This window comes from Molossus molossus, unplaced genomic scaffold (genome assembly GCF_014108415.1).
Source record: "Molossus molossus isolate mMolMol1 unplaced genomic scaffold, mMolMol1.p scaffold_m16_p_11, whole genome shotgun sequence".
In the NCBI taxonomy this organism is placed as follows: domain Eukaryota; kingdom Metazoa; phylum Chordata; class Mammalia; order Chiroptera; family Molossidae; genus Molossus; species Molossus molossus.
In genome coordinates, this window is record NW_023425346.1 from 100094416 (window position 1) to 100121531 (window position 27116).

General features: G+C 39.8%; 1 protein-coding gene across 1 annotated transcript in view; it reads left to right on the top strand.

Moving 5' to 3' along the window:
* LOC118625329 (nuclear body protein SP140-like protein) overlaps positions 1 to 27116 on the top strand; it is a 60252-nt gene that overhangs the window by 18600 nt on the left and 14536 nt on the right. Inside the window, exons 3-9 of the mRNA XM_036254212.1 lie at positions 49 to 217; positions 8834 to 8908; positions 10138 to 10200; positions 10442 to 10582; positions 11145 to 11207; positions 12463 to 12525; positions 14724 to 14777. Coding sequence (XP_036110105.1) covers positions 49 to 217; positions 8834 to 8908; positions 10138 to 10200; positions 10442 to 10582; positions 11145 to 11207; positions 12463 to 12525; positions 14724 to 14777 — 628 coding nt within the window. The remainder of the gene's footprint in view (positions 1 to 48; positions 218 to 8833; positions 8909 to 10137; positions 10201 to 10441; positions 10583 to 11144; positions 11208 to 12462; positions 12526 to 14723; positions 14778 to 27116) is intronic.

Here is a 27116-nt window from a genome sequence, read left to right on the forward strand (position 1 = left end):
GTAACTTGAAAGTCTTTACTTATATTTTCCCTATTCACTATTTTTCAGCACTCTCATCAGTCTCTTACGAAACGCCATGGTGTACAAGAAGTCATATATGATGTTCTCACTGAACTGGAGAAGACATTTGACCTATCCATCCTGGAAGCATTGTTCAGCAAGGTCATCATGAAGAAATACCCAGATTTATATAACATTTATAAAATCTTCAAAACAGGTAATTGGATTTATTGGCTACTTTTTGATGTCTGGGGCCGGTTTTTTCCCACAGGTATACACTGAGTTCCTCCCATGTTTACACACCATGCTGGGCAGTGGGGATGTAGCAGTTAACAAATCAGATATCGCGAGTCTCCCAAAGCTTATGACATAATGGCAATACCACTCCCACATGTAGGTTTGCTTATCTGGGCATTTAGAGTCACAGGACGAACAGAGCCACAGTGGCATGAGCTTTACTCAGAAGGACAAATGACAGCAAACAGCATTCCAACAGGGCAGTGTTAGGTGCTCCTTTTCTGTGGGACCCTTTGCAGGGGTCTTCACAGCAGGCCACCAAGTTGACTACTATGTGCCTCAAGTGACAGCTTAGCTGTGGGTGCAGGATGCACCCTGATTTAGCCACACAATGCCTAGGGGAGTCAATATATCATGTAATAACTCAGAAGTCATCAGTTTCAGGGACCCCCTGAGTGACAAGAGTCACCACCTTGGAGGAAACAAAAACAGCTTGTTGTTTCTCCCAGGCCACACGCAATTTACCACCTACAGTCACTGGTGATTTTTAACTCTGATTTCAGTGTCCGCCTACTAACACAGAAGAGAGGCCACCTTCACCAGGTTTCCAGAGTAATAAGCAAAATATATAAGTCAAGGTCAAATTTGCTCTTGAAGGAGAAATAGTTTTAACTGATTCTCCACAACAGGTGTGATCGACAATCACATACTCACCAAACCAATTGTTCTACCAGAGATGATTGTTGATACTTTACAGAACTACAGGTTTGATTGTTTAATTTTCTGAGAAAGCATGATTTTGGTCCCTTTTTTCTTTATTGATTTTATTATATTATTATTATAATTTTTCTTAACTTATTTTTGTTACAGATGTTTCCCCTTTTTTTCCCATTGACTCCTTCCTCCTCATCCTCCCCACCCCGTTCCCAGCTTTGTTGTCCATGTCCAGTTATGGGTACATGCATATAATATTTGTGGTTTATCTCTTCTCTCGCCCCCTTCCTTCGGAGGGTTGTCAGTCTGTACTCTACTTCCATGTCTCTGGGTTTACTCTGTTCCTCAGACTATTATGTTCATTGTATTCCACAAATAAGTGAGATTATATAATATTTCTCTTTCTCTGCTTGGCTTGTTTCGCTTAGGATAATACTCTCAAGGTCCCTCCATGTTGTATGAAAGGATAAGAGATCTTTCTTTCTTATAGCTGCATAGTACTCCATTGTGTACATGTACCACAGCTTTCTTATCCATTTGTCTACTGATGGACACTTGGGCTGTTTCCAGATCTTAGCTATTGTAAATAGTGCTGCTACAAACATGGGGGTACATATATTCTTTCTGATTGGTGTTTCAGGCTTCTTAGGGTATATTCCTAGAAGTGGGATCACTGGGTCAAATGGCAGATCAATTTTTAATTTTTTGAGGTAACACCATATTGTTTTCCATTGTGGCTGCACCACTCTGCATTCCCAGAGCAGTGTACTAGAGTCCCCTTTTCTCCACACCCTCACCAGTACTTGTTGTTTGATGATTTGTTGATGGCAGCCATTCTGACAGGTGTGAGGTGATACCTCATTGCTGTTTTAATTTGCATCTCTCTGATGATTAGTGATGCTGAGAATTTCTTCATATGTCTCTTAGCCATTTGTATGTCCTGTTTGGAGAGGTGTCTATTTAGTTCCTCTGCCCATTTTTTAATTGGGTTGTTTGTCTTCCTTTTGTTGAGTTGTATGAGCACTCTATATATTTTGGAAATTAACCCTTTATCTGATGTATCATTGGCAATTATGCTGTCCCATACAGTGGGTTCCCATTTTGATGGTTGTTTCTTTTGCTGTGCAGAAGCTTTTTAGTTTGATATAGTCTCATGTATTCATTTTCTCCTATGTTTCTGTTACCTTAGGTGATGTATCAGTAAAAATTCTGCTGTGTATGATGTCTGAAATTTTGTTGCCTCCATTTTCTTCAAGGATTTTTATGGATTCATGAGTCACATTTAAACCTTTTATCCATTTTGAGTTCATTCTTATGTATGGTGTTAGTTGATGGTCTAGTTTCATTTTTTTTTTTGCATGTAGCTGTTCAATTTTCCCAACACCATTTATTAAAGAGGATGTCTTGACGTCATTGTATGCTCTTGCCACCTTTGTCAAATATTAATTGAGCATAATGTCTTTGGTCAATTTCTGGGTTCTCTGTTCTGTTCCACTGGACTGTATGCCTGTTCTTGTGCTAGTACCAGGCGGTTTGGATTATAGTAGCTTTGTAGTATAACTCTATTATCTGGTATTGTGATCCCACCTATTTTGTCCTTCTTTTTCAAGATTGCTGTGGCTATTCAGGGTCTTTTTGGTTCCATATGAACTTTTGAATTATTTGTTCTAGTTCTGTGAAGTATGTTGTTGGTATTTTGATGTGGATTGCATTGAATCTATAGATTGCTTTGGTTAATATGGACATTTTAATGATGTTAATTTTTCAAATCCATAAACAAGGTATGTGCTTCCACTTTTTTACATCTTCCTCTATTTCTTTATTCAATGTCCTGTAGTTTTCTGCAAATAGGTCCTTTACTTCTTTGGTTAAGTTTATTCCTAGGTATCTTAATTTTTTTGCCAAGATGGTAAATGGGATTTTATTTTTACTTTCTGTTTCTGTGAGTTCATTGTTGGTGTTAAAGAATGCCATCTATTTTTGACATTAATTTTGTATCCTGCTACTTTGCCTAATTCGCTTATGTCTAGTAGATTATGATGGAGTCTTTTGGGGTTTCTATGAATTACATCATGTCATCTGCGAATAATGACAGTTTCACTTCCTCCTTTCCAATTTGGATTCCTTTTATTTTTTCTTCATGTCTGATTGGTGTGGCTAAGAATTCCAGTACTATATTAAATAAGAGTTGTGAAAGTGGGCACCCCTGACTTGTTTCTGTTTTCAAGGGAAATCCTTTTAGTTTTTGCCCATTGAATATGATGCTGGCTGTAGGTCTTTCATATATGGCCTTTATTATGTTGAGATATGATTCCTTTATTCCCAGATTGCTGAGGGTCTTTATCAGAAATGGGTGATGGATTTTGTCAAATGCTTTTTCAGTGTCTATTGATATGATCATGTGGTTTTATCTTTAGTTTATGTGGTGTATCACATTTATTGATTTGCAAATATTTTACCATCCTTGCAACCCTGGGATGAATTCCACTTGGTCATGGGGAATAATTTTTTTGATGTATTGCTGGATCTTATTTGCTAGTATTTTGTTAAGGATTTTGGCATCTATGCTCATCGGGGATATTGACCTATAGTTTTATTTATTTATTTTTTTTTCTGGTTTTGGAATTAGATCTATGCTGGCCTCATGAAACATGTTTGAAAGTCTTTCTTCTTTCTCTGTACCGCAGGCCGACGCTCTAACCGTTGAGCCAAACTGGCCAGGGCTGGAAGTCTTTCTTCTTGAATTCTTTGGAATGCCTTGAGGAGAATGGGTGTTAGTTCTTCTTTGAATGTTTGGTAAAACTCCCTCATGAAGCCGTCTGGGCCTGGGCTTTTGTTTGCTGGGAGAGTCTTGATTAGCTCTTCAATTTCCTTAGTTATTATTGGTCTGTTCAAGTTTTCTATCTCTCTTCGGTTCAGTTTTGGGCGACTATGTGTTTGTAGTAATTTGTTCATTTCACGTAGATTGTCGAATTTGTTGCCATATAATTGTTTTTGTATTTGTTAATGATCCTTTGTATTTCTGTGGTGTCAGTTGTTACTTCTCCTCTTTCATATCTGATTTTGTGTATTTGGGTTCTCTCTCTCTTTTTCTTGGTGAGTCTAGCTAAGGGTTCATCAATCCTGTTTATCTTTTCAAAAAACCAGCTCTTTGTTTCATTGATCCTTTGAATTGTTTTTTTTTATTTCATGTCATTTTTTTATGCTCTTATCTTTACTCTTTTCTTTCTTCTAATTGCTCTGGGGTTTTCTTTTTGTTTGCTTTGTAGTCTTTAAGTTGTGAGGTTAGATAGTCTATTAGAAATTTTTCTTGTTCCTTGAGGTAGGCCTATAGTGCTATAAACTTCCCTCTCAGAACTGCTTTTGCGGCATCCCACAGATTTTGTGTTGTTTTGTGTTCATTTTTATTGGTTTCCAAGAATTTCTTAATCTCTTCCTTGATCTCCTCATTAACCCATTTATTGTTTAATAACATGCTATTTAGCCTTCATGTGTTCAAATGTCTTTGCATGTTCTTGTTGCAATTGATTTCTAGTTTCATTCTATTGTGATTTGAGAAGATGCTTGATATGATTTCAATCTTTTTGAACTTGTAGATACTTAGTTTATACCCTAACATGTGGTCTATCTTTGAGAATGTCCCATGTGCACTTGAGAAGAATGTGAATCCTGTAATTTGGGGTGTAATTTTTTGTAGATATCTATTAAGTCCATTTGGTCTAGTGCTTTATTTATTTATTTATTTATTTATTTATTTATTTATTTATGTAAGTGTCCCTAGCAGGAACTGAACCCAGGAATCTCTGGTCTGCAGGCCAATGCTCCAACTGCTGAGCCAAACCAGCCAGGGCTAGTGCTTCATTTAGAGTCTCTGTTTCCTGGTTAATTCTTTGTCTAGAGGATCTATCCCATGATGTCAGCATGGGGTTGAAGTCCCCTGCTATGATTGTATTGCTGTCAATTTCTTCTTTGAAGTCCTACAGAAGATTTTTAATATATTTTGGTGCTCCTATATTGGGTGCATATATGTTTACCAAGGTTATATCTTCCTGTTGAAAAATTTCAATATTATGTAGTGGCCTTCTTTGTCTCTAGTTTTGGCCTTCATTTTGAAATCTATTTTTATCACATATGAGTATTACTGCCCCAGCTTATTTTTTCTTTCTATTTGCTTAGAAGATTTTTTTTCCATCCCTTCACTTTCAACCTATGTGCCTCTTTTGTTGTGAGGTGGGTCTCTGGTAAACAACATATATATGAGTCATGCTTTCTTATCCAATCAGCTACTCCGTATCTATCTATCTATCTATCTATTTATTTATTTATTTATTTATTTATTTATTTATTTATTTATTTTTAATCCTCGCCCGAGGATATTTTTGCATTTCAGATAGAGCAGGAAGGAGAGAGGGAGGAAGAGAGAGAGAGAGAAACATCTATGCAAGAGACACACATTGACTGGTTGTCACCCGCACAACCCAACCAGTGCTGGGGACAAACTGCAACCGAGGTACGTGCCCTTAGCAGGAAGCAAATCCAAGTCTCTCTGGACCACAGGCCAACGCTTTAACCACTGAGTGAAACTGGCCAGGGCCTCTGTGTCTTTTTATAAGAGCATTCAATCTGTTTACATATACGGTGATTATTGATATGCACTTATTTATTGCCATTTTTGTTAGTGTGGTTACATTTTTCTTCCTATTTCTTCTACTAACTATAGCAGACTTTTTAACATTTCTTGCAGTGCTGGTTTGGTGCTAATGTATTCCCTCATATGTTTTTGTCTGGGAAGCTCTTTACTTGACCTTTTATTTTGAATGATAGCCTTGCTGGATAGAGCAGTCTTGAATTCAGATTCTTGTTTTCATGACCTTGATTATTTCATGCCATTTTCTTCTGGCCTGTAGTGTTTTTGTTGAGAAGTCAGCTGAGAGCCTTATGGGGGTTCCTTGGTAGGTAACCTGTTGCTTATCTCTTGCTGCCTTTAGGATTCTCTCTTTGTCTTTAATTTTTGGCATTTTAATTACTATATGTCTTGGTGTCGACCTGTTTGGGTTCTTCTTACTTGTGGCTCTCTGTGCTTCTTGAATTTGAATGCCTTCTTTCTTCACCATATTAGGGAATTTTCTGTCACTATTTCTTCAAATATATTCTCTAACCCTTGCTCATTTTCTTCTTCTTTGGAGACTTCTATGATGCGAATATTGTTAATTTTCAGTTGTCCCACGGTTCTCTTCAGCTGTTTCTCTGTGTTTTTTTTTTTTGTTTTTTTTTTAATTGCTTTTTCCTTTTGGTTGATTTTTTTCTACCCTGTCTTCTAATTCACTGATTCAGTCCTCAGCTTCCTCTACTCTGCTGTTTAGTCCTTCCAATGTGTTCTTTATTTCTGCTATGTCATTTTTTATTTCTTCTTGGTGGTTTTTAATTTCCAGTTGGTTGGTTTTCAGTGTTTCTATATCTTTATTCATGGTGTTGATGTTCTTGCTCATGCTGTTTTGCTTCCTCAAGATTATGGCTCTGAACTCTAACTTAGATAACTTGCTTAACTGCATTTCGTTTATCTCATCTTTGGTAGAGGTCTCCTGTTCTTTCATTTGGGATATATTTTTTTGCTTCACCATTTTGGTTCTCAGTGGATTTTGGAGCTTTTTGAATTCTCCCTGTGGGTGTTGGTTTTCTGCTGTTTGTGGCTCCCTCTACTGGGTTTGAATGAGCATGGGAGAATCTACGTTAAACACGATTGTCAAGTCTTACCTTCCTGGGTAGACTTGCAAGCCCAGGAAAGGTTCAGTTATCCTCTAGCTTTTTGCCTGGAGGCTATTAGTATCAGTTACTTCATGAGCCTTGGGTTGTAGCACATAGCTGAATCAAAAATTCCCTCAGGTGTTCTGTGTATGAGGATTTCCAGAGGGTGGGGCAGACGCTGGTTGTTAATGAACTTCAATTTTCATTTCAATGGCCCACCTGTGTGGGGTTGAATATCCGAGGGAGGGGTTGCTGCCTCTCCCCAGAACCCTGGGAAAGAGTAAGATGGCCATCTTCCTGTGTGGCCGCAACTCAGCAAAAGCTCTGAGCGCCTCCAAATTCTGAGTGTCCACACACAGTTCCAGTCCTGTCCACCCTCCTTCTGACAGGGCCAAGGTGAATGGCTGTGGCTATTTTAGCAATCTGTCCCGGCCCTCTCTGCTGTGTAGCAAGCTTGGGATTTCAACCCTGAGGACGCTACTCAGAGTTAAGACCGCTGCTGTCCATGGGATCCCAGTCCCCCTCTCACACATCCACAATCCTACCAGGATCAATTCAGTGTCCCTGGTTATATGGTACTCGCAAGCTGCTTTTCTGTTGCTTTTTCCTGATGATTTATCTTTATTTTAGTTGTAATTTCAGTTTGGTCCTGTGAGATGGTCTGTGTAGCTTCCATTCACTCCAAAACCATTTTGGAATCTTCTTTGTTGATTTTAGAGAGAGAGGAAGAAAAATGGAAAGAGATAGAGAGAAACATCAATGAGAGGAAACATCAATTAGCCACTTCCTGCATGCCCCCCACTAGGGATTGGGCCCATAAGCTGGGCATGTACCCTAAATGGGAATTGAACTGGCACCCTCTTGGTGCATGGGTTGATGCTCAACCACTGAGTCTCAACAGCAGGGCAATTTTACACCTTTTTATTGATTCTCAGTAAAGAAGATGTCCTCCAATAATTTTTGTTTGACTTGCCTAGAAAATGTTGTATTCTATATACTTTTGGTCTCAAAAAGATCTCCAAGTAACAGAGAATTCACAAGGAAAACGACTATATGAACTGAGGATGGCAGATTATAGAGGAACAAGCATAGACCATTAAAGAGTTTGTGTGTCTGTACAATAAGGACAAATTAGATTAATCTCACAGTGAGAAGCAGACCATGCAGATTTGATTCAAAAGGGATACATATGGAAAAAAAATTTTTTTGGAAGGTCTGGCTTCTGAAGCTAAAGATTTGATATTATTTACCACACAGTAAGAAGATAGTATAGGTCTATGAGGTTTATAAGTACAGGTTTATTGCCCCAGGAAGTACCCTGCCATCAGCCCTGAGGTATAAGGGCTCACTGCTCTCCTCCCTCTCCTCCCTAGACTCCCTGAAGAGACCTACCCCAAGGATTTCGGTTTATTTCCTTCCTCCATACTCCATATGTTTACTGGGTTACCACATGCAGGGTCTTTGGGCTGGTGCCATATTCTCTCTTTGGAGCCTCCCAGGGCCCTGGTCCAGGCCTCTTGGGATGTCCTCCAGTGCCAGGACGTTCACTCCCTGCTTGCAGCTACAGGGAGTGTCCTTCCTCTCTCCTGGGATCTGGATCCCCCTGGGACATCTGTGTAGTTGCTCCCATGTCCTCTGGTTTGTCTCTTTGGGAAGCACACATCCCCCTGGCCACAAGTAGGCAAATACCTTCTCTTGTCCAACCACAAGTTTAGAGCTTTGAGATGTCTTCCTCTTATTGCATGGAAACTTCTATTGGATCTCTGTTTTTCTTCCAAGAAAATCCATCTGTTTTTCCTTATAGTTTGAACATTTCAGCAAACACATTCCAAAATAAATAATACATTATTTATGTTGATAATTGCTTCCCTTGCCAGCTGAATTTTTTACATGAGTAACATTATGTTGCCACAACCCCTTAATCCTGACATTCGAGGGGATTCCTATGGGGGAAGCACACGGGCTCCATTGTTGGGCATCCTCTTTTCTGTCCCAGGAATGAAGGGAGAACTTGCCCATCAGGACTGGGACCCACTGCGCAATGAGTGGCCCCAGGGATGGAGATTCCTAAACATGTAACTTGAGATGATGTTGTTATTCTCAGTGGAGGTCTCTAGTTGTCTTCTTTTTTCTTCAGCGATACCAGACCTAGAATTATCCCCAGAATGTGAAATGGAGCGGAGGCCTGATGTCCAACTGAGCCTTGAACAAGGTGATTGTGACCAGATAAAAACAGATTCTCATCCGCTAAGAGGAAGGGAGAAAGGGAGGTGGGGCCCCGAGTCCCGAGTGGAGTTTGGGAATCAGGGAAGAACTGTTGAGGAGCATGGAGGAGCCAGGGAGGGGTGTGTGTGATGTCTGACCAGGGACTGGTACTGGAGGAGGAGCTGTGACAAGAAACCCTTGGCCCGATAACCAAGACAGAGGAACAGGAACCCAATGTGTCTGAAACCAGATTTAAGCAGAATGCTGACCTGAGGTCATTGTGGTTTGGAGAGACCCTGTAGGAGAAGATCAGCGTGAAGCTGTGCAGAGCTGGGAACTAAGGGCTCAAGGTCAACATCACAGAGGAGATCCTGGATGATAACGGTAGAAGGACTGATTTAAGTGTGGGGGTGCTGTTCAAGAGCAGGAGTATTCAGGGAGACGGCAGTCATGTAGGTCACATGGGGAGAGAAGAGAGGAAGTGGTAAGATGTGTGGATGGGACGTGGGTATTTTGAGAGAGAGAGGAAGAAGGAGGGAAATGAAAGACGCCAGAAAGGGGTAAAGGACACAAGAACAACAGCCATATTATTAAGAGCTCACTTACTTGACATTTACTCTGGCAGGTGTGGGCTCAGGGCTCACAGCTGTCCTTGGCGGCAAGTATCACTATCTACCCATTTGCAGAACAGGAGACTGAAGGCAACAGAGACTGGGGACATATAAGCAGGATGAACCTTGGCATTCTGAACCCAAAGCCTGTGTTCTTAACCCTCTACATGCCCAGATGATCTCATGGAAAAGACAGAAACTTGAGACAAATGTAGGGAAACATATGCAGAGAAAGATCCCAGAAAGAGGATTACCAAGAGCTGGAGGAAGTGCAGGAGGATCAGAAACGGAATCCTGATGAAAAGGCCAGCGAGGCAGAGAAACAGACCTGCAGAGGGAGGTGTGGTGCAGGGAGGGGAGAAGCCAGGTAACAGTCAAGGGTAGCACTGGGGACAAACACAGGTTCCTGATGGCTGTGGTGACAAGGAAAGCCGTTGTCGGTTCCAAGTGGCTCATGAATGATCTCAGCGAGAGGGCCTGACTCAAGCCAGGAGTGCAGCTCTGTGTTGATACCTGGGGGGAGGGTGTCCTCAAGTCCTACATTATAATGATTAAAAAAGGATTGGGGAGAATGTCACACCCTATACTACAATATCTGAAATAAAGTTCTGATTTCTTCCCCCAGGAACAGTTAAAAAACCGTTGTCAAGCCTGACCTGGCTCTACCAAGATCCCTCAGATTACAACGGTGTGTTGCTGTTGACTGTTCTGTGATTGTTTGTTATTTGCATCCCATTCTGTCATGTGCTGTGGTGGGCGGGCTGCTTCCCTTCAGTACGGACTGCCCAGAATTGTCGGTTCTCTATGTAACTAATCCCCTGAGTTAAATTCCCTCTGCTCCCAAAGCTTAGAGAGCTTTGAATTTTACTGTTGGACCCTGATGGATGCAGGGGGCAGATAAAATATCTATGAATCAAAATGTGATTTAGGTACAGCCCCACCTGAAAATGAACTTGCCGAACCTCTCCGTGAAACACAACTGAAACATGAGAATGAAACACTACCTACAACCAGTGCACTAAAAACCCAACAAGCAAATGAACAATTTTTCCAAGAGTCTAAGCCCGCAGGTAAGACTGAGTGCCTGGGCTTGATGAGTGTGAAGGGGAACTGGCAGGCGGAGGTGCTCAGTGTTGTGGGTGGAGTCGCAGGGCAGACTGTGGTGAAGACTGGAATGATAACAATGAAGAAAATATAAAGAAAAACAAGACTGATATCGGAGAGGCATTCACAGGTCACAAAAATAATTAAGAAACAGAAAGAGAATAAAATAAAGTAGGTACCATAACAGAGAATGGATAAACTGAAAAATCAGGAGAGGCTGCAGGGCCAGGTCCATGGGGAGGCAGGGAGACCCTGGGACACATGCAAGGAGGAGCTCCCTCTCGGTGCCTTCTTGTGTCCTGGGCGCCTACTTTGCTTCACCCTACACCATGCTGGGCCCTGAAAACACTGATAAAAGAAAATGTAGAGAAAACAAGTATGAAAAGAGATAAATGCAGAGGGAAATGAATACCAATTAATAGAAACAGTGGGGGGAGACACAAGGAGAACTATGTTGAGAATGAGTCAAGGACAATGAATGAAGAGCTGGTAGAGAGTGAACAGTAAGGAGTTTTTTCTTCTCTGCAGTGCTCAGCATTGATGAAGATGAGCTCACCGAATCTTCCACCGGGGAACAAAGAAGTAATCCTGGTAAGGAGGTGGGAGCACAAGGCTTGGGCTGCAGGGACCTGAATGAAGAACTGGTAGAGAGTGAACAGGTAGAGAGAGAGAAGACAGATCATGGTCTGATTGTCTGATTGGCGGAGGCAGTCACTACAAAGAAGGCATAAAGGGGGGTTCCTAATACCGTTGAGCAGGTAAGGTGTCCACAAAATGAAAACAGGCCTCTCCTCAGGAAAGTAAAACCAAAAGCTAGAGTTAAGGGAGGCGTGAAGGAAGGACAGGGTTGAAAGCAGGGAAGGGTAGGGGTAGGGGAGCTTCCCCCACAGTGGAATTACAGGGAGAATGGCTTATTGATTGTAGTGGGGGTGCTCACTCCCTTAGGGGAGACAAATGAAATACTTCATTCATTACAGTTTTGTCCAGGAGCAGAACTACTCCACCATGAAAACCAAATCAATTCTTGCTCTGTACAGCGGGTGGATCTAAAGAAAAAAAAGCCACCTTCAAGTTCAGGGGCTGAATAGCAGGCCCACGCAAAGACTGATGGTGACCAGGCATCTGCCACAATAGGCAAGCTGACTGAGAGAATGTGTGATATGAATCCTGGACCCAGGCTAGGGTCTGGGCCATACCATTAGGGCCCATGGGCACAGTCCTGGTGGCCTTGATTAGAGGTAGGAAGGGTCGGAACCAGCACCTTATGCAGAGAGTTCAGCAGCAAACTGTTTCCAGTAATTGGAAAAATACACAAAAGCAGAAATGGTTGGTTGAAGTATCGATGTCAGTGAGACTATTTCTATGCAAGAGAGGGAAGAGACAGGCGTAGGAGTTAAAGAATGAGAAGAAGAATGAAGAGCCCAGATATTCATTAGAAGAGAGCAAAATAACAATACAGACAAGGAGACTTACAAAGTGATACCATCACCAGGCATATTAGTGAAAATTCCTCAAGCCAATAGAAAAGGGAGGAAGTAAAATGAGAATGAAAGAAGAGGTAGAACGAGGGTGGGGATCGGAGGCGGACCGAGGATGGAGGTAGGAGGTGGGGTGCGTGTGGGTAAGAAGGGTGCTGCAGGATGGGCAAGCTGCCCGCTGTGCATGAAATCCACCACCTCTGGGTAGGACCTGGAGCAACCTGCAGGTCACACACATCAGGCACAGACCAGGGGGACTGAGTTAACTTAGTTTCTAGGTCTTCCAAGTGCTCTTATTATGGGGTTAGCTATCCATGGGGTCCTTGGGCCCACCCTGAGACACTAAGTGGTTTTTGGCTTCTCTGCAGTGATCAGCAGTGATGAAGATGAGCCTGCCAAAGCTTCCACTGGGGAACAAAGAATGAATCCTGGTAAGGAGGTGGGGGCACAGGGCTTGGGCTGCAGAGAGCTGAATTAAGAGGTACTGCCTCCTGAGTCATCAATTCTGAGTTTGTTCTGTACCATGGATCCAGTTTACCCTGGAATCCTGTTCTCTGCATTTATTTTATTTGATTTTCTGAGATGTGCAAGGAAATTAGAAATCATTATATTTTTTGAAGAGGACCTATTAATTCATAGGTCCTATTAATCAACCCTTGCACCCATCTAGTGATTATATGGTAGAAATACACTAGCAAAGTAATGAATTTGTTTTAAAATCAATGCTTGACTATGAAGTATTGGATTTATACAGTAATTTATTTAAAGAATAGAAACCTAATGTTTATTGGAAGGTCATATTGTCATCTGATTATAGACTTTGAATCACGTCTGAAGACAATTCATCCAACTCTCTAGTGTTAGCAGAAATAAAGCCGTAGAATAGGTTTCTGAAACCCAGTGTGTTGTTTTTGACAGAGTTCTCCAGCAAGTCATGACATACAGAGTGACTTTTCAAGGGACCTTTGCAAATTAATGTCTTACTTTTTCCTTTACAACAACCCTGAGGAGTACGCAGGATGGATATTGTTGTCCTTGTTTCTGGATGAGAAAACACAATCACATAAACATTTCAAGGTCTTCCACAAAGTCTCACGGAGACAAAGGGAAAGACAAGACTAGCTTCCTGGATTCTGGGTTATTTCCTTTGTAAAACAAGAGCTCAAAATGGTTATCAGAATGTTGTTTCCTCGGTCCCCTGGGCAGCATGAGTGGTCCTAAGCTCTGCAGCTCTTTAGTGTACAGAGTGCCGATGGGTTTTCCCTGCCTACTTTCTCAGAGGCTATTGGAAACATGCCTATTTGGGAAAGTACACTAAGAAAAGACCTACAAACAAGTGAAAATGTTACTTCATCTTGACGTTAAAAAAGTATAGTATTGTAAAAACGTATTTGTTGTAATGCCTCACTACATCTATCCATGTAAAATGTAAGTTTGCTCCAGTGTTTAGAGAGTGCACATTCTGACTTGTGTCTCAGTGTAGGCAAAGGGCTCTAACCAACGGTCTTGAAATAGGTCTCTGGCTCAGACACGAGATCATTTCTCAGCCTTCAGACAGGAGGAATGGCACATGGAGGAAGTGTGAAGTGACAATAGAAGGGGTAGGAGGAGGAAGAGAGAGAAGAGTTCCTGTTTTCTGCTGCACTTGACTCTGATCACATTTTGACCAAAATTGGGTCCAGTTCATGGCAGGTCCCATTCTCTTTGTTTGGTCTGACTCTTTGGGGAACAGCAGGGAGGCAAGAGATTATTATAAAGTTGTACTTCACAGAATGAGCCCTGTTGTTTATCATGGAAAATGTAGTAGAAATACACTCCTAAACTGGAAGTATCTAGCTTACTACATCATTGAATGAATCATTAATAATAGCCACTGTAATAGAAACATTTAATAAAGCCTTGTTTTTATACAGCCATTTCCATCTCTATCACTGCCATGTTCTGTGGAACCCACGAGAGCCAAGGGTTCATTTGCTCCTAGGTAATAGTGTCCTTTTGTCACAATCTTAGCGAGGCTTCAAAAGACAACTGATTCTGCCACTAAACTGATAGGAGGAAAATGGCAAGTCGGCTATTCTTAACCTGACACAAACTGTTGACGGATGTCTGTCCTCCAGCATGTCACAGGTCGATGTGGTGTCATAAAACTTTTATATAAACTTCCTCATAAAAATTGTAAGATCTGATACCTATTCCTACCTCTGAGGACAAAGGTATTTGAGAGTATTTTTTAAAGTGCTGTTATGAAGTAAAGGAAGACCCAGGGCCAATAATGAAGTCCTCCTTCTCAATTTAGTAGAGTTTTCAGTTCCTTTAGATTCTAATGCCGCAACCCTTTAATACAGTTCCTTATGTTGTGGTGACCCCCAACCATAAAATTACTTTCGTTGGTACTTCATAACTGTGATTTTGCTACTGTTATGAATCCTGTGACCCCTGTGAAAGGGTTGTTCGACCCCCAAAGGGGTAACGACCCACAGGTTGAGAACCGCCGCTTTAGAAGAAACAATAAATCTAACACCCTTATAAAGTGAGCCTTCTGCAATATAAATCATCCTAAGATATGCAACTTTTATTTATTCATTTCTGTTTTCTTATCACCACCTGTTTTTTGTTTTTTGTTTTCTAGGTACTGTGGATCTTGGAAACAGTTTTACTTTAGCAAAGATCAAGAGAAAAAGAAGTAAGAGTGAATAAGATTTTACTTGCTTTTGATGTGAGAAATGAGTTTTTAAATGCCAGAGTTTCATCATTATTATTGATAATATCATTTATAATTTGGATCATTTCTCAAAAAAGTTTGTGTCCTAATCCCTGGAACCTATAATCTGCTATTTTACACGGCAAGTGCATTTTTCAGATTTAATTCAACTAGGAACCTTAAAATGGGGGAGATTATCCTGGATTGCCTGGGTGACCCAATATACTCCCATAGCCCTTGAACAGTGCAGAGCCTCTCTTGGCTGTGAAGAGAGGGAGCAGTGACTATGGAAGAATGGTCAGAGAGAAGCAACAGTGTTGATTGTGAAGGTGGAGGAAGGGAGCAGGGAACATGAGTGACCTTAAGAATCTCTAATTCACACAGCAGTCACCTCTTTGAGTATGATATGAGATTACAAAAGTTTGAAGTAAAATTTTCATTTCTGACCCATATTTTCTGTTGCAAAACAAGAAAAAATACATTGAGGAGAAACAAAGACAAAGATTTCAGAAATTCAGTAATGCTGAACTTATATAGGTTTAGAATCTAATCAAGATTTTCTCCTAAAACATCCCCTCTTCCTTTGGGAATTTAAATATACAATGAATTTAAGATTAATTTGAGGATTCCAAAATGGTGGCAGAGTGAATGGAAGCTACACAGACCATCTCCCAGGACCAAACTGGAATTACAACTAAAATAAATACAAATCATCAGGAAAATCAACAGAAAAGCAGCTGGAGAAGACCCATATAACCATGGACAGGAAAAGAGGACACTGAATCGAGCCTGGTAGGTCTGCTGAGGTGTGAGAGGGTGGGCTGGGAGCCCACGGACAACAGCTGTTTTAGCTGTGAGCAGCTCCTTCAAGGTTAAAATCCCAAGCCAGCTTCAGAGTGCAGAGGGATGGGAGAGCACTAAATTAGCTACAACCACTCACCTTGGGCTCCAGCAGAGGGAGGGCACACTGGACTTGAACTCTGTGGGGACACTCAGGATTTGGAGAGTTTTTGATGAGTAAGGGCCACACAGAACGGTGCCCATCTTGCTTCTTCCTGGAGCTCTGGGGAGAAGCAGCAGCCCCTTCCACAGAGATTTAACCCTACCCAGCTGAGCCAGAGAAATGCAAATTGAGGCTCATTAACAACCAGCATCTGCCCCACTCTCTGGAAATCCTCTTACACTGAACACCTGAGGGAGTTTTTGATTCAACTGAGGGCTGCAACCCAAGGCTCATGAAGTAACTAATACTAATAGCCTCCAGGCAAAAAGCTAAAGGATAACTGAACCTTTCCTGGGCTTGCAAATCTACCCAGAAAAGTATGACTTGACAGTGGTGTTTAGCATGGGTCCTCCCACACTCATCCAAACCCAGCAGAGGGAGCCACAAACAGCAGAACACCAACACCCACAGGGAAAATTCAGAAGACTCCAAAACCCACTGAGATAGCCAAAATGGTGAAACGAAGAAACAAATTCCAAATAAAAGAACATGAGAACTCTACCAAATACGAGATAACTAAATTTCAGTTAAGCAATGTATTAGAGGTAGAGTTCAGAGCCATGATCCTGAGGAAGCTAAACAGCATGAGTAAAAACATCAACACCATGAGTAAAGATATAGAACTATATCTATGCTCTCTCAGCAGTTAGAGCATCGGCCTGCAGTCCAGAGAGATCTGGATTTGGTTCCCGCTAAGGGCACATACTTCGGTTGCAGTTTGTCCCTGGCACTGGTTGGGTCATGCAGGTGGCAGCCACTCGATGTGTCCCTTTCACATCGATGTTTCTCTCTCTTTCTTCTTCTCTCTCCCTCCCACTCTGTCTGAACAAAAAATGGAAACATGTACTTGGGTGAGGATTAAAAAAAAGATATAGAAACATTGAAAACCAATCAAGTGGAAATGAAGAACGACATAGCAGAAATTAAGAACACATTGGAAGGACTAACCAGCAGAGTAGAGGAAGCTGAGGACCGGATCAGTGAATTAGAAGACAGGAAACCAAAAAGAAAACTAATCAGAAAACCAAAAGAAAAAAACAATTAAAAAACAGGAAGACAACTAAAGAGAAGTATGGGACAATTGGAAACATAACAACATTTGCATCATAGGAGTTCCAGAAGAAGAAGGAAAGAGCAAGAGTTAGAGAATATATTTGAAGAAATAGTGACAGAAAACTTCCATAAGTTGGTAAAGGAAGAAGGCATTTAAGTTCAAGAAGCACAGAGAGCCTCAAGTAAGAAGAACCCAAACAGGCCCACACCAAGACACACAGTAATTAAAATGCCAAAAATTAAAGAGAGAATCCTAAAGGCAGGAAGCGATAAGCAACCGGTTACCTACAAAGAAACCCCTATAAGTTTATATGGAACCAAAAAAGACCCCAATAGCCACAGCAATCTTGAAAAAGAAGAACAAAGTAGGAGGGATCACATTACCAGATATCAAGTTATACTACAAAGCCACTGTAATCAAAACATTGAAGTCTTTTATCCATTTTGAGTTTATACTTGTATATGGTATAAGTTGGTGGTCTAGCTTCAATTTTCTGCATGTAACTGTCCAATTTTTTTGACACCATTTATTAAAGAGGTTGTCTTTACTCCATTGTATGCTATTGTCACCTTTTCAAATATTAATTGAGTATATTGTCTTGGGTCAATTTTCAGGTTCTTTGTTTTGTTCCATTGATCTATATGCCAGTTCTTGTACCAGCACCAGCTGTTTGATTACAATGGCTTTGTAGTATAATGATATCTGGTATTGTGATCCCTCCTACTTTGTTCTTTTTCAAGTTTGCTGTGGCTATTTGGGGTCGTTTTTGGTTCCATATACACTTTTGGAGTACTTGTTCTTGTTCTGTGAAATATGTTGTTGATATTTTAATATTGCATTGAATCTATAGATTGCTTTGGGTAGTATGGACATTTTAATTATGTTAATTCTTCCAATCCCTGAACAAGGTATATGCCTCTACTTTTTTATATCTTCTTTTATTTCTTCTTTCAGTGTCCTGTAGTTTTCTGCAAATAGGTCCTTTACTTCTTTGGTTAAGTTTATTTCTAGGTATCTTGATAGTTTTTTTGCTGTAATGGTAAATGGGATTTTTTTTTTTAGTTTCTCTTTTTCTGTGAGCTCATTATTGGTGTATAAGAATGTCATCAATTTTTTGACATTAATTTTGTATCCTGCTACTTTGCCAAATTTGTTTATTAAATCTAGTAGATTTTTGATGGAGTCTTTAGGGTTTTCTATGTATAATATCATGTCATCTGCAAATAATGACAGTTTTACTTCCTCCTTTCTGATATGGATCCCTTTTATTTTTTCTTAATGTCTGATTGCTGTGGCTAAGACTTTCTGTATTATTTTAAATAAGAGTGGTGAAAGTGGGCATCCCTGTCTTGTTCCTGTTCTTAAGAGAAATGCTTTTATTTTTTGCTCATTGAGTATGATGTTGGCTGTAGGTCTTTCATATATGGCCTTTATTATGTTGAGATATGATCCCTCTATTGTTACATTACTGAGCATTTTTATCAGAAATGGGTGCTAGATTTTGTCGAATTGCTTTGTCAACATCTATTGATATGATCATGTGGTTTTTATCTTTCATTTTGTTTATGTGGTGTATCACTTTATTGATTTGAAAATATTGTACCAGCCTTGCATCCCTGGGTTGAATCCTACTTTGTCATGATGAATAATTTTTTTAATGTATTGTTGGATCCAATTTGCTAATATTTTGTTAAGGATTTTGGCATCTATGTTCATCACAAATATTGGCCTGTAGTTTTCTTTCTTTGTAATGTCTTTATCTGGTTTTGGAATTCAAATTATGCTGGCCTCATAAAACGAGTTTGGAAGTCTTTCTTCTTGAATTTTTTTGGAATAGTTTGACAAGAATGATGTTAATTCTTTTTTGAATGTTTGGTAAAACTCTTCCATGAAGGCTTCTGGACCTGGGCTCTTGTTTGCTGGGAGATTCTTGATTACATCTTTAATTTTCATAGTTGTTATTGGTCTGTTCAAGTTTTCTATCTCTTCCTGGTTCAGTTTTGAGAGACTATGTGTTGCTAGAAATTTGTCCATTTTACTTAAATTATCCAATTTGTTGGAGTATAATTGTTCATAGTATTTGTTGACAATCCGTTATATTTCTTTGGTGTCAGTTGTTATTTCTCCTCTTTCAGTTCTGATTTTGTTTATTTGGGTTCTCTCTCTTGGCCAACATTACTTGTTGTTGTTGCTGGTGCCTTTGGCAGACTAAGTACAAAACAAAACATATAATAATGATTAATAAAAACATCCCAAGTATTGATCCAAATAATCCCTTAATATGTCCAACAGGATTTAAATTTAATAAACCTTCCATTATACCCTGCAACACATCTTCATTATGATAAGTTTCTGTTTTTTAAAAGTGCTATGAATTTTGGTTTGTAAGGCCATTATGTGTTTAGTTAAATTATCATGATTTAACAAATGTTTTTTAACACATTCCCATGGAAACTCAGTTGCATTATAAGGTACAGAAGTAATACAAAAAGAAGATTGACTCCAATCACATTTTAAAGTTACATGATTTTTTAAAACTCTGTAGTTGATCACCTAGCAAAATTACAGCTTGATTTAAGTCAGCTATTTCAGATTGCATTTCAGTATCAATTTGTTTTTGAGTCACCCAAAGTTGTTCTGAAGAGTTATGCCATTCTCGCACATAGTCAGCCGTCTGAATTTTATTATGTAATGCAATCCATGCCATTGCTGTGGTAGCTGTGATGGCTATACGTCCTAGTATGGCAGCAGTCAGAAGTCCAACAAATCTACTTCTTCTCAAGAGTCTCCTGGCAACATGCCAAAGCTTTCCCGTCGTGGGGCTATCTTGCCACCGTCTATCAAGGGAGACAGGAATCCACAACCCTGTCCATGCTCTTAGGAAGTAAAAACTTTCATTCGCCTGTAACTGTACGGTAGAGTTAATACATGAATACAAGGAACAATTATAACAACTTATTTCTCCAGTACTTTGGTTCCGACAACAACTTATTTCTCCAGTACTTTGGTTCCGGATAATCTTTCCTTTAAGACTCAGATAGGGTATTTTGATGCAAGCTTGAATATAATGCGTCAGATTCCTGGTAAAAGTCAGAGTATAGTTATGGTCAGTTATGTTAGACATCATTCCTGTCCATTAAAGAATGCAGAGCAGCACTAATTTTCCATATATGGTGTTGAGTAGCAAACCCACTAATGTGAGGACTAGCACTAGGAAATCCTCCTCCATGCCAATGAATGGGACTATTCACTAAAGTAAAAATCTCATGCAGCAATAGATTTCTATGCCACCTCAGATCTCCTGAGCCTTTAGAGCAAGTGGAGCCAATAGGACTCCAATCAATGACACTTCCATAGGAAGTATTAACTAAAACTTGCCTAAATTCTCCTCTATACAATGTCCAATGTACCCATTCAGACATTAGAGAAAAGGCAGGAGTATTACATGGAAGTAGATCTGGAGGTCCCCTAGAGTTTTGGTGCCATTAAAACTTTGCACTGCTAATAAGAACAATTTTCTACTGATTCTCTTTTTGTAGAGTTTCTTTGAATTGACAGCCATGCTTGTAAACGAGGAGTTAAACAATGGCTGTCCTTCCCTATACATATAGGCGGACCTGTGACTCCTGTAGTATAGTTAGGCATAATCATCCTTCCTCTTCTGGTTTTAAAGGTCCTCGGACATCAAAAGGTCCTGGCATTCATGAAGTTTCATTAGTATATACAGTTATGGTAGTATCAAACCAAGATATGCCTCGCATTAAAGGTGGGTTCGAGATATATGACCAATAGGTAAAATTTTCTCCTTTACTAGAGCTTACCTGCCTCGACACAATTGCAAGCCTAGGCAAGAATAATGAGGATGGGGTAAGCGGAGCTCCTTGACGCTTTACCAGTTTTTCTCCCTCTTGAGTCAGCTTCTTAAGTTGAGCCCATGTTGGCGGATTCGCTCTGACGTTGGCTGGTGGAGGAAAACGAGAAGCAGTGCCCCTGTCAGTAATCTTCATTTTTTCCATCTCTTGTTTCCTCAATTTTTTAATATGGGTATCAGGAACCCATAACTTCTAACCACCTGTGGAAATATAATCATATCCTTGACCCCAACAAATTACTTCCTCTGGGAGCCAAGAGTTAGTGAGGACATCTAGATATAAAGCTGGTTGCATTAATGGTGGTTTCGGTTCCGTTTTCCAGTGTTTTTGTGCTGCAGGTAACTCCTCCTCTTGGGTTGTCAGAAAATTTAAAGTGAACAGAGCATTCATCAATCTTTTCCTTGGGGTATCCATATAATCTCCCCCTTTTTGTTTTAAAAGCATGTTTTTTAAAGTTTGATTTTTTTTCTTTCTATTATGGCTTGGCCTGTGCTGTTATAAGGTATTCCTGTAATATGATGAATATTGTAAGTAACAAAAAAAAGCCTGACATTTTTTAGATAAATATGCAGGACCGTTGTCTGTTTTTATTGTTTTTGGTTTCCCTAATACAGAAGATGCCTCTAATAAATGAGTTATGACAGTACCTGCCTTTTCAGGGGCTCATGCCGTGGCCCCAGAGAACACTTTTTATTCTGAGCCAGTCCCCCTTTTAATGCAGCGGCTAATAAATTAGCTGTAAAAGTGCCAGACTCCCCATCTCGGCAAGCCTTTATATAGCCCTCAATAGTGTCTCCTTGTCGTTTTACGGAAATCAAGGCCTTCTTACAATCAGCATTGGCATTTTCAAATCCTAAAGTATGCAAAAGAATACTTTGCTTCTCCTGTAACAGAGCGTTTTATAGCCTCATGTAATCTAGATAAAAATTCAGAATATGGTTCAGTAGGGCCTTGCAATACTTTTACAAATGATTTCCCTACTTTTTCTATAGACTCTATTTTCTGCCACGTTGTTAAACATACATTCTTTAGTCGAGCTAGTGCTGCATCAGAAAGCCGGCACTGGTTTAGTAGTGAACTCATTGTCCTGTACTGGTTAATTGCTCAAAATTAGCTCCCGGAGGATTCTGTTGGGCATTGAACCTGGCTACCTGTTCCGCTTCTTCCCTCTACCATGACTTAAATTGTAAGTATTGTCCTGGTTCTAAAGTAGTTTTAGTAATAGCTTCCCAGTCTAAAGGTATAAGTAAATTATTTGCTTAGGCTCCCACAATTCCTTGAACATATGGAGAATTTGGACCATATGTACTAGTAGCATTCCTAAGTAGTTTAAGATATTGAAACTCAACTGCATTATAATTACCTTGAATATAACCCTGTGGGTATTGAGCATTAGCAGGCATTTGCCATCTGATTACTGGAAATAAATCATAAGAATCATCCCCAATATAAACACTAGGTTGCATCGCACTATCATGTTCCTCTAAAAGTGTTTTCCCAACTTCAGATGCGTATGGGAATTGAAACATATGTCCTTTTCCTCTATTAGCAATAGCATATCGAGGTTCTTCTGGTGGGTCAGTAGGCCGGTTAATTATTGGATAAGCCCTCTCAGCCCCTTTTGTGCCTTGTATACTAAGGTGAGGGAATCAAGAGAGCAAAGTAGACCGCTCGACCTTCTTACCATCCCTTTTCTTCTCTTTTCTGTATTTGCCCAGATCTGGATATAGTAGTTTGGGAAATTCATCCTCCTCACTGGCTGGGCTAGACGATTAAGAGTCACTACCACACTCCTTTTGAACTGTATCTTTATTTACCACCTTGGGAATGCCTTCTGGAGTGTCATAGACACGAGAAGGTTCCTTGATTTCTTTATCAGACATTTTTTCTGAATCTGACTGAACAGGCTGTAAAGCTAAAGTGACTGAGTTAAAAGCAGACCATAGTTCAGCATTAATCAGCTCCCCATTTTGGTGAAACCTTCTTAAAGCTTTTCCCACTTGTTTTCAAACCTTCAGGTTTAATTAAGTTCTTTTATCTGGTGAAAACCAATAACAGGGTTTCATTATTAAGGTGAAGAGAGGACAGAGTACCAGCTCCTTAACTGACAATCCAGTACTTTTTAATATAGATCTAAGCACTGTCACATATTCATCCATTAATGACGGAGAATTCCCCATGACTCCGATCAAAATATCCCAAAAGTTTTGCATACTGCCACGCAACCAAAAACCCTTTTGGTCTTACCTGTTCTCAGTGCTTACTTTCGAGCCCCACGTTGGGCACCAGATGTTGCATTCAAAACGATCAGAGACATGAAGAAAGCATCAGCAGGCAAGATGTATTCAAGATGAACGAAGGGCTACAGCTCACTCAGGCATGTAGCATTGACCTCAAGCTCACCCTGGATTTTATTATAATGTTTAACAATTACATTTGCAAAGTATGTGAGTAACTACATTAGCACAAACAATGCATAACAAACAGAAATTATCTTTATGTTAATATCTAACCTTTAACTCTATGTGCACAAATAATGCTAATCAAGCAGTGACTAGTTCCAATGCTGTTATTATTTAACTTTTAAGTTTAATGGTTTGTTTACTCTATAGTGTAAACACAGTGGGCCTCATGAACCTTTGAGACAGTTTCAAGAATTTGTTTCAGGAACTGCTTGCAGTTCCTTAATCTGCATGTGTCACTTGCAAGATCACACAAGAAACTCATCCTTGATTGTCCTTCAGTTCTTAAGGATCCATCAGTATTGCTACCCCAGCTCTTTTTTCCTTCCCGTTTGCTTGGAAGACTTTTTTCTATCGCATTGCTTTCAACCTATGTATGTCTTTTGTTGTGAGGTGGGTCTTCTGTAAACAACATATATATGAGTAGTGCTTTCTTATCCAATCAGCTACTCTGCCTTTTGATCTGAGTGTTTAATCCATTTACATTTAAGGTTATTATTGATATGCACTTATTTATTGCCATTTTTGTTTATTGTAATTATATTTTTCTTCTCATTTCTTCCACCAATTACATCAGTCCTATTAACATTTCTTTCAGTACTGATTTTGTGCTAATATATTTCCTCAGCCTTTTTTTGTCTGGGAAGTTCTTTATTTGGCCTTCTATTTTGAATGATAGCCTTGCCAGATAGAGTAGTCTTGGATTCAGATCCTTGTTTTTCATGACCTTGATTACTTCACACCATTTCCTTCTGGCCTGTAGTGTTTCTGTTGAGAAGTTAGCTGATAGCCTTATAGAGGTTTCTTTGTGGGTAACCTGTTGCTTATCTCCTCCTGCCTTTAGGATTCTCTCTTAGTCTTTAATTTTTGGCAATTTAATTATTATGTGTCTTTGTGTGGGCCTTTTGGGGTTCTTACTTGGAGCTCTCTGTGCTTCTTGTACTTGTAAGCCTGTTTCCTTTACCAAGTTAGGGACATTTTATGTCACTATTTCTTCAAATATATTCTCTAACCCTTGCTCCTTTTCTTCTTTTTCTGGAACTCCTATGATGTGGATGTTGTTACGTTGTATGTTGTCCCACAGTTCTCTTAAGCTGTCTTCCTATTTTTTAATTGTTTTTCTTTTCTTTTTGGTTCTCTCTTTGGGTTATTTTTTTCTACCCTGTCTTCTTATTCACTGATCCTCTCTGCTGGTTATTTCTTCCAATGTGTTCTTTATTTGTGCTAAGTCATTCCTCGTTTCTGCTTGGTGGTTTTTCATTTCTAATTGGTTGATTTTTTTTTTTTTAATCCTCACTCGAGTACATTTTTCCATTTTTTGTTTAGATAGAGTGGAAAGGAGAGAGAGAGAGAGAGAGAGAGAGAGAGAGAGAGAGAGAAATATTGACGTGAAAGGGACACTTCGAGTGGCTGCCACCCACACAACCCAACCAGGGCCAGGGACAAACGGCAACTGAGGCAAGCGCCCTTAGTGGGAACTGAACCCAGGTCTCTCTGGACCACAGGCCGATGCTCTAACCACTGAACAAATCTGGCCAGGGCTCTAATTGGTTGATTTTTAATGTTTTTATATCTTTACTCATGGTGTTGAGCTTCTTTCTCATGCTGTTGAGCTTCCTCATAATTATTACTCTGACTTCTGCCTCTGATATCTTACTTAATTCCATTTCATTTATCTCTTCTTTTGTAGAATTCTCTTGTTCTTTTATTTGGGATTTGTTTGTTTCACCATTTTGGCTGTCGGTTTTGGAACATGCCAAATTTTCCCTGTGGTTGATGGTGTTCTGCTGATTGTGGCTTCTTCTACTGGATTTGGATGAGTGTGGGAGGACCCACCTTAAACATCACCGTCAAGTCTTATTTCCTGGGTAGATTTGCAGGCCAAGCAAGGGTTCAGTTATCCTCTAGCTTTTTCCTGTAGGCTATTAGTCTCAGTTACTTCATGAACCTTGGGTTGTAGCCCTCTGCTCAATAAATATTCCCCCAGGTTTATAGGCAAAGAGGATTTCCAGCTGGTGGGCAATGGTATTTTTCCCCCTCTCCTTGCTTGATGGTAGTCTCTAGCTGTTAATGAGCCTTAAGTTGCATTTTTCTGGCTCAGTCTGGTGGTGTTTAATTCTTGAGTGACGGGCCATTGCTTCTGCCTGAGGCTTTGGGAAGGGGCTTTTTGAGTAAGAAGGCTACTATCCTATTAGAGAGTGATTCAGCATAAAACTCTTGGTGTCTTTCTTCCCAGCTCTCTCTTCTGAGCCATGAACCACCAACTCTCTTCACACAATTTCAGCCCAGTCTACCCTCCCTCTGCCAGAGCCGAAGTTGAGTGGTGGCTGTAGCTGATTTAATGCTTTGACCCTTCAGGGAAGTGCCATTTTTTTCCTGTGCCTTTCCCTGCTAGACAAAGCCTCAGCTCTGGTCATCTCAACCAGGTGTTATGCAGGCTCCTTTCCCTGTCCCACCACTCTGTGCTGGGGGCCCAGCTTGAGATTTTAACCCCCAGCTTCTCAGAGGGAACTGCTCACAGCTAAAACAACCCTGAGCTGCTGTCTGTGGGCTCTCAGCCCACCCTCTTGTGCCTCCACAGTTCCTACCAGGCTTGATTTGGTGTCCTCTTTTTGTCTCTGGTTATAAGGTTTCTCTCTAGCTGCTTTTCATTTGGTTTTCCCCAATGATTTGTCTTTATTTTAGTTGTAATTCAGTTTGGTCCTGGGAGATGGTTTGTTAGCTTCCATTCACTCTGCTGCCATTTTTTTCCTCCCTATAATTTCTTTATGTCTGTTTTATTTCATTTTCTATAATGCTTTTGAGACACATCCATATTGCTGTGTGTATCAGTAACTACTCCATTTCTATTGTTGAGAAGAATTCTATTATATAAATATACAGGAATATTATTTATCTATTCACCTGTTCATAGGTATTGAGCTACTTTCAGTTTGAAGCTGTTACAAAAATACTACTAAGCACATGTTCATACAAATATTTAGGTGGACATGTTTTCTATTTTTCTTGGATAAATACCTAGGAGCAGTGCTACTGGGTGATATGAAAATAAGTGCGTGTTTGACACTGCATCTGCCAAAGTTTTTCAAAGCGGTTGTACCATTTTACATTCTTACTAACAATGTATGAAAGTTCCATTGCTCCACATACTCATTAGTACTTGGTATTGTTAGTCTTTCATTTTAGCCATTCTTCAGGTATATGTAATGGTTTTTCTTGTAGTTTTAATTTGCATTTTCTTAAACGATGCTGAGCATCATTTTCTTGCCATCATCCACAGATCTCATTTGGTGAAGTGTCTATTAAGACCTGTTACCCTTATTTAATTTGGGTATCTATTTTTTTAGGCGAAAGAGTTATTTATATGTTCCACTTAAGAAATATTTGCTTAACTCAAGATCCTAGGTTTCCTTCAAGGAGTTTTATAGTTTAGAGCTTACATTTAGATCTGTGATCCAGTTTCAGTTAATTTTTGTATACAATGTTAGGTAAGAATTTCCTTTTTTAGCATAGTATTATCTAATTGTCCCTGCACCATTTGTTGAAAAGACTATCCTTTCTACATTGAATTAACTGCTTTCTCATCCTTTTTCAAAGTCAATTGGTCATTGAAGTTTGAGTGTATTTCTGGAATTTTTTTCTGTTCTCTTTATCTATGTGTCTACCCTTGTGTCAACACCACACAATCTTGATTATTATAGCATTATAATTACTCCTGAAATTACTAACTTTCAGGTAGAAAGACAATTTTTTTTTCCTTTTCAAAATGGTTTTAGCTATGTTAGGCTATGTGCATTTTGAAGATGCTTCTATCTTTCAGTTTAACTACTTTTAAGATCATGTCACTTTCCCAGGTGCCTGCTGAGCTCCAACCATGTGGCCATGTTCTAGGTTATCCAAAAGAGAAATGGAGAAGAGCAAAATATATCT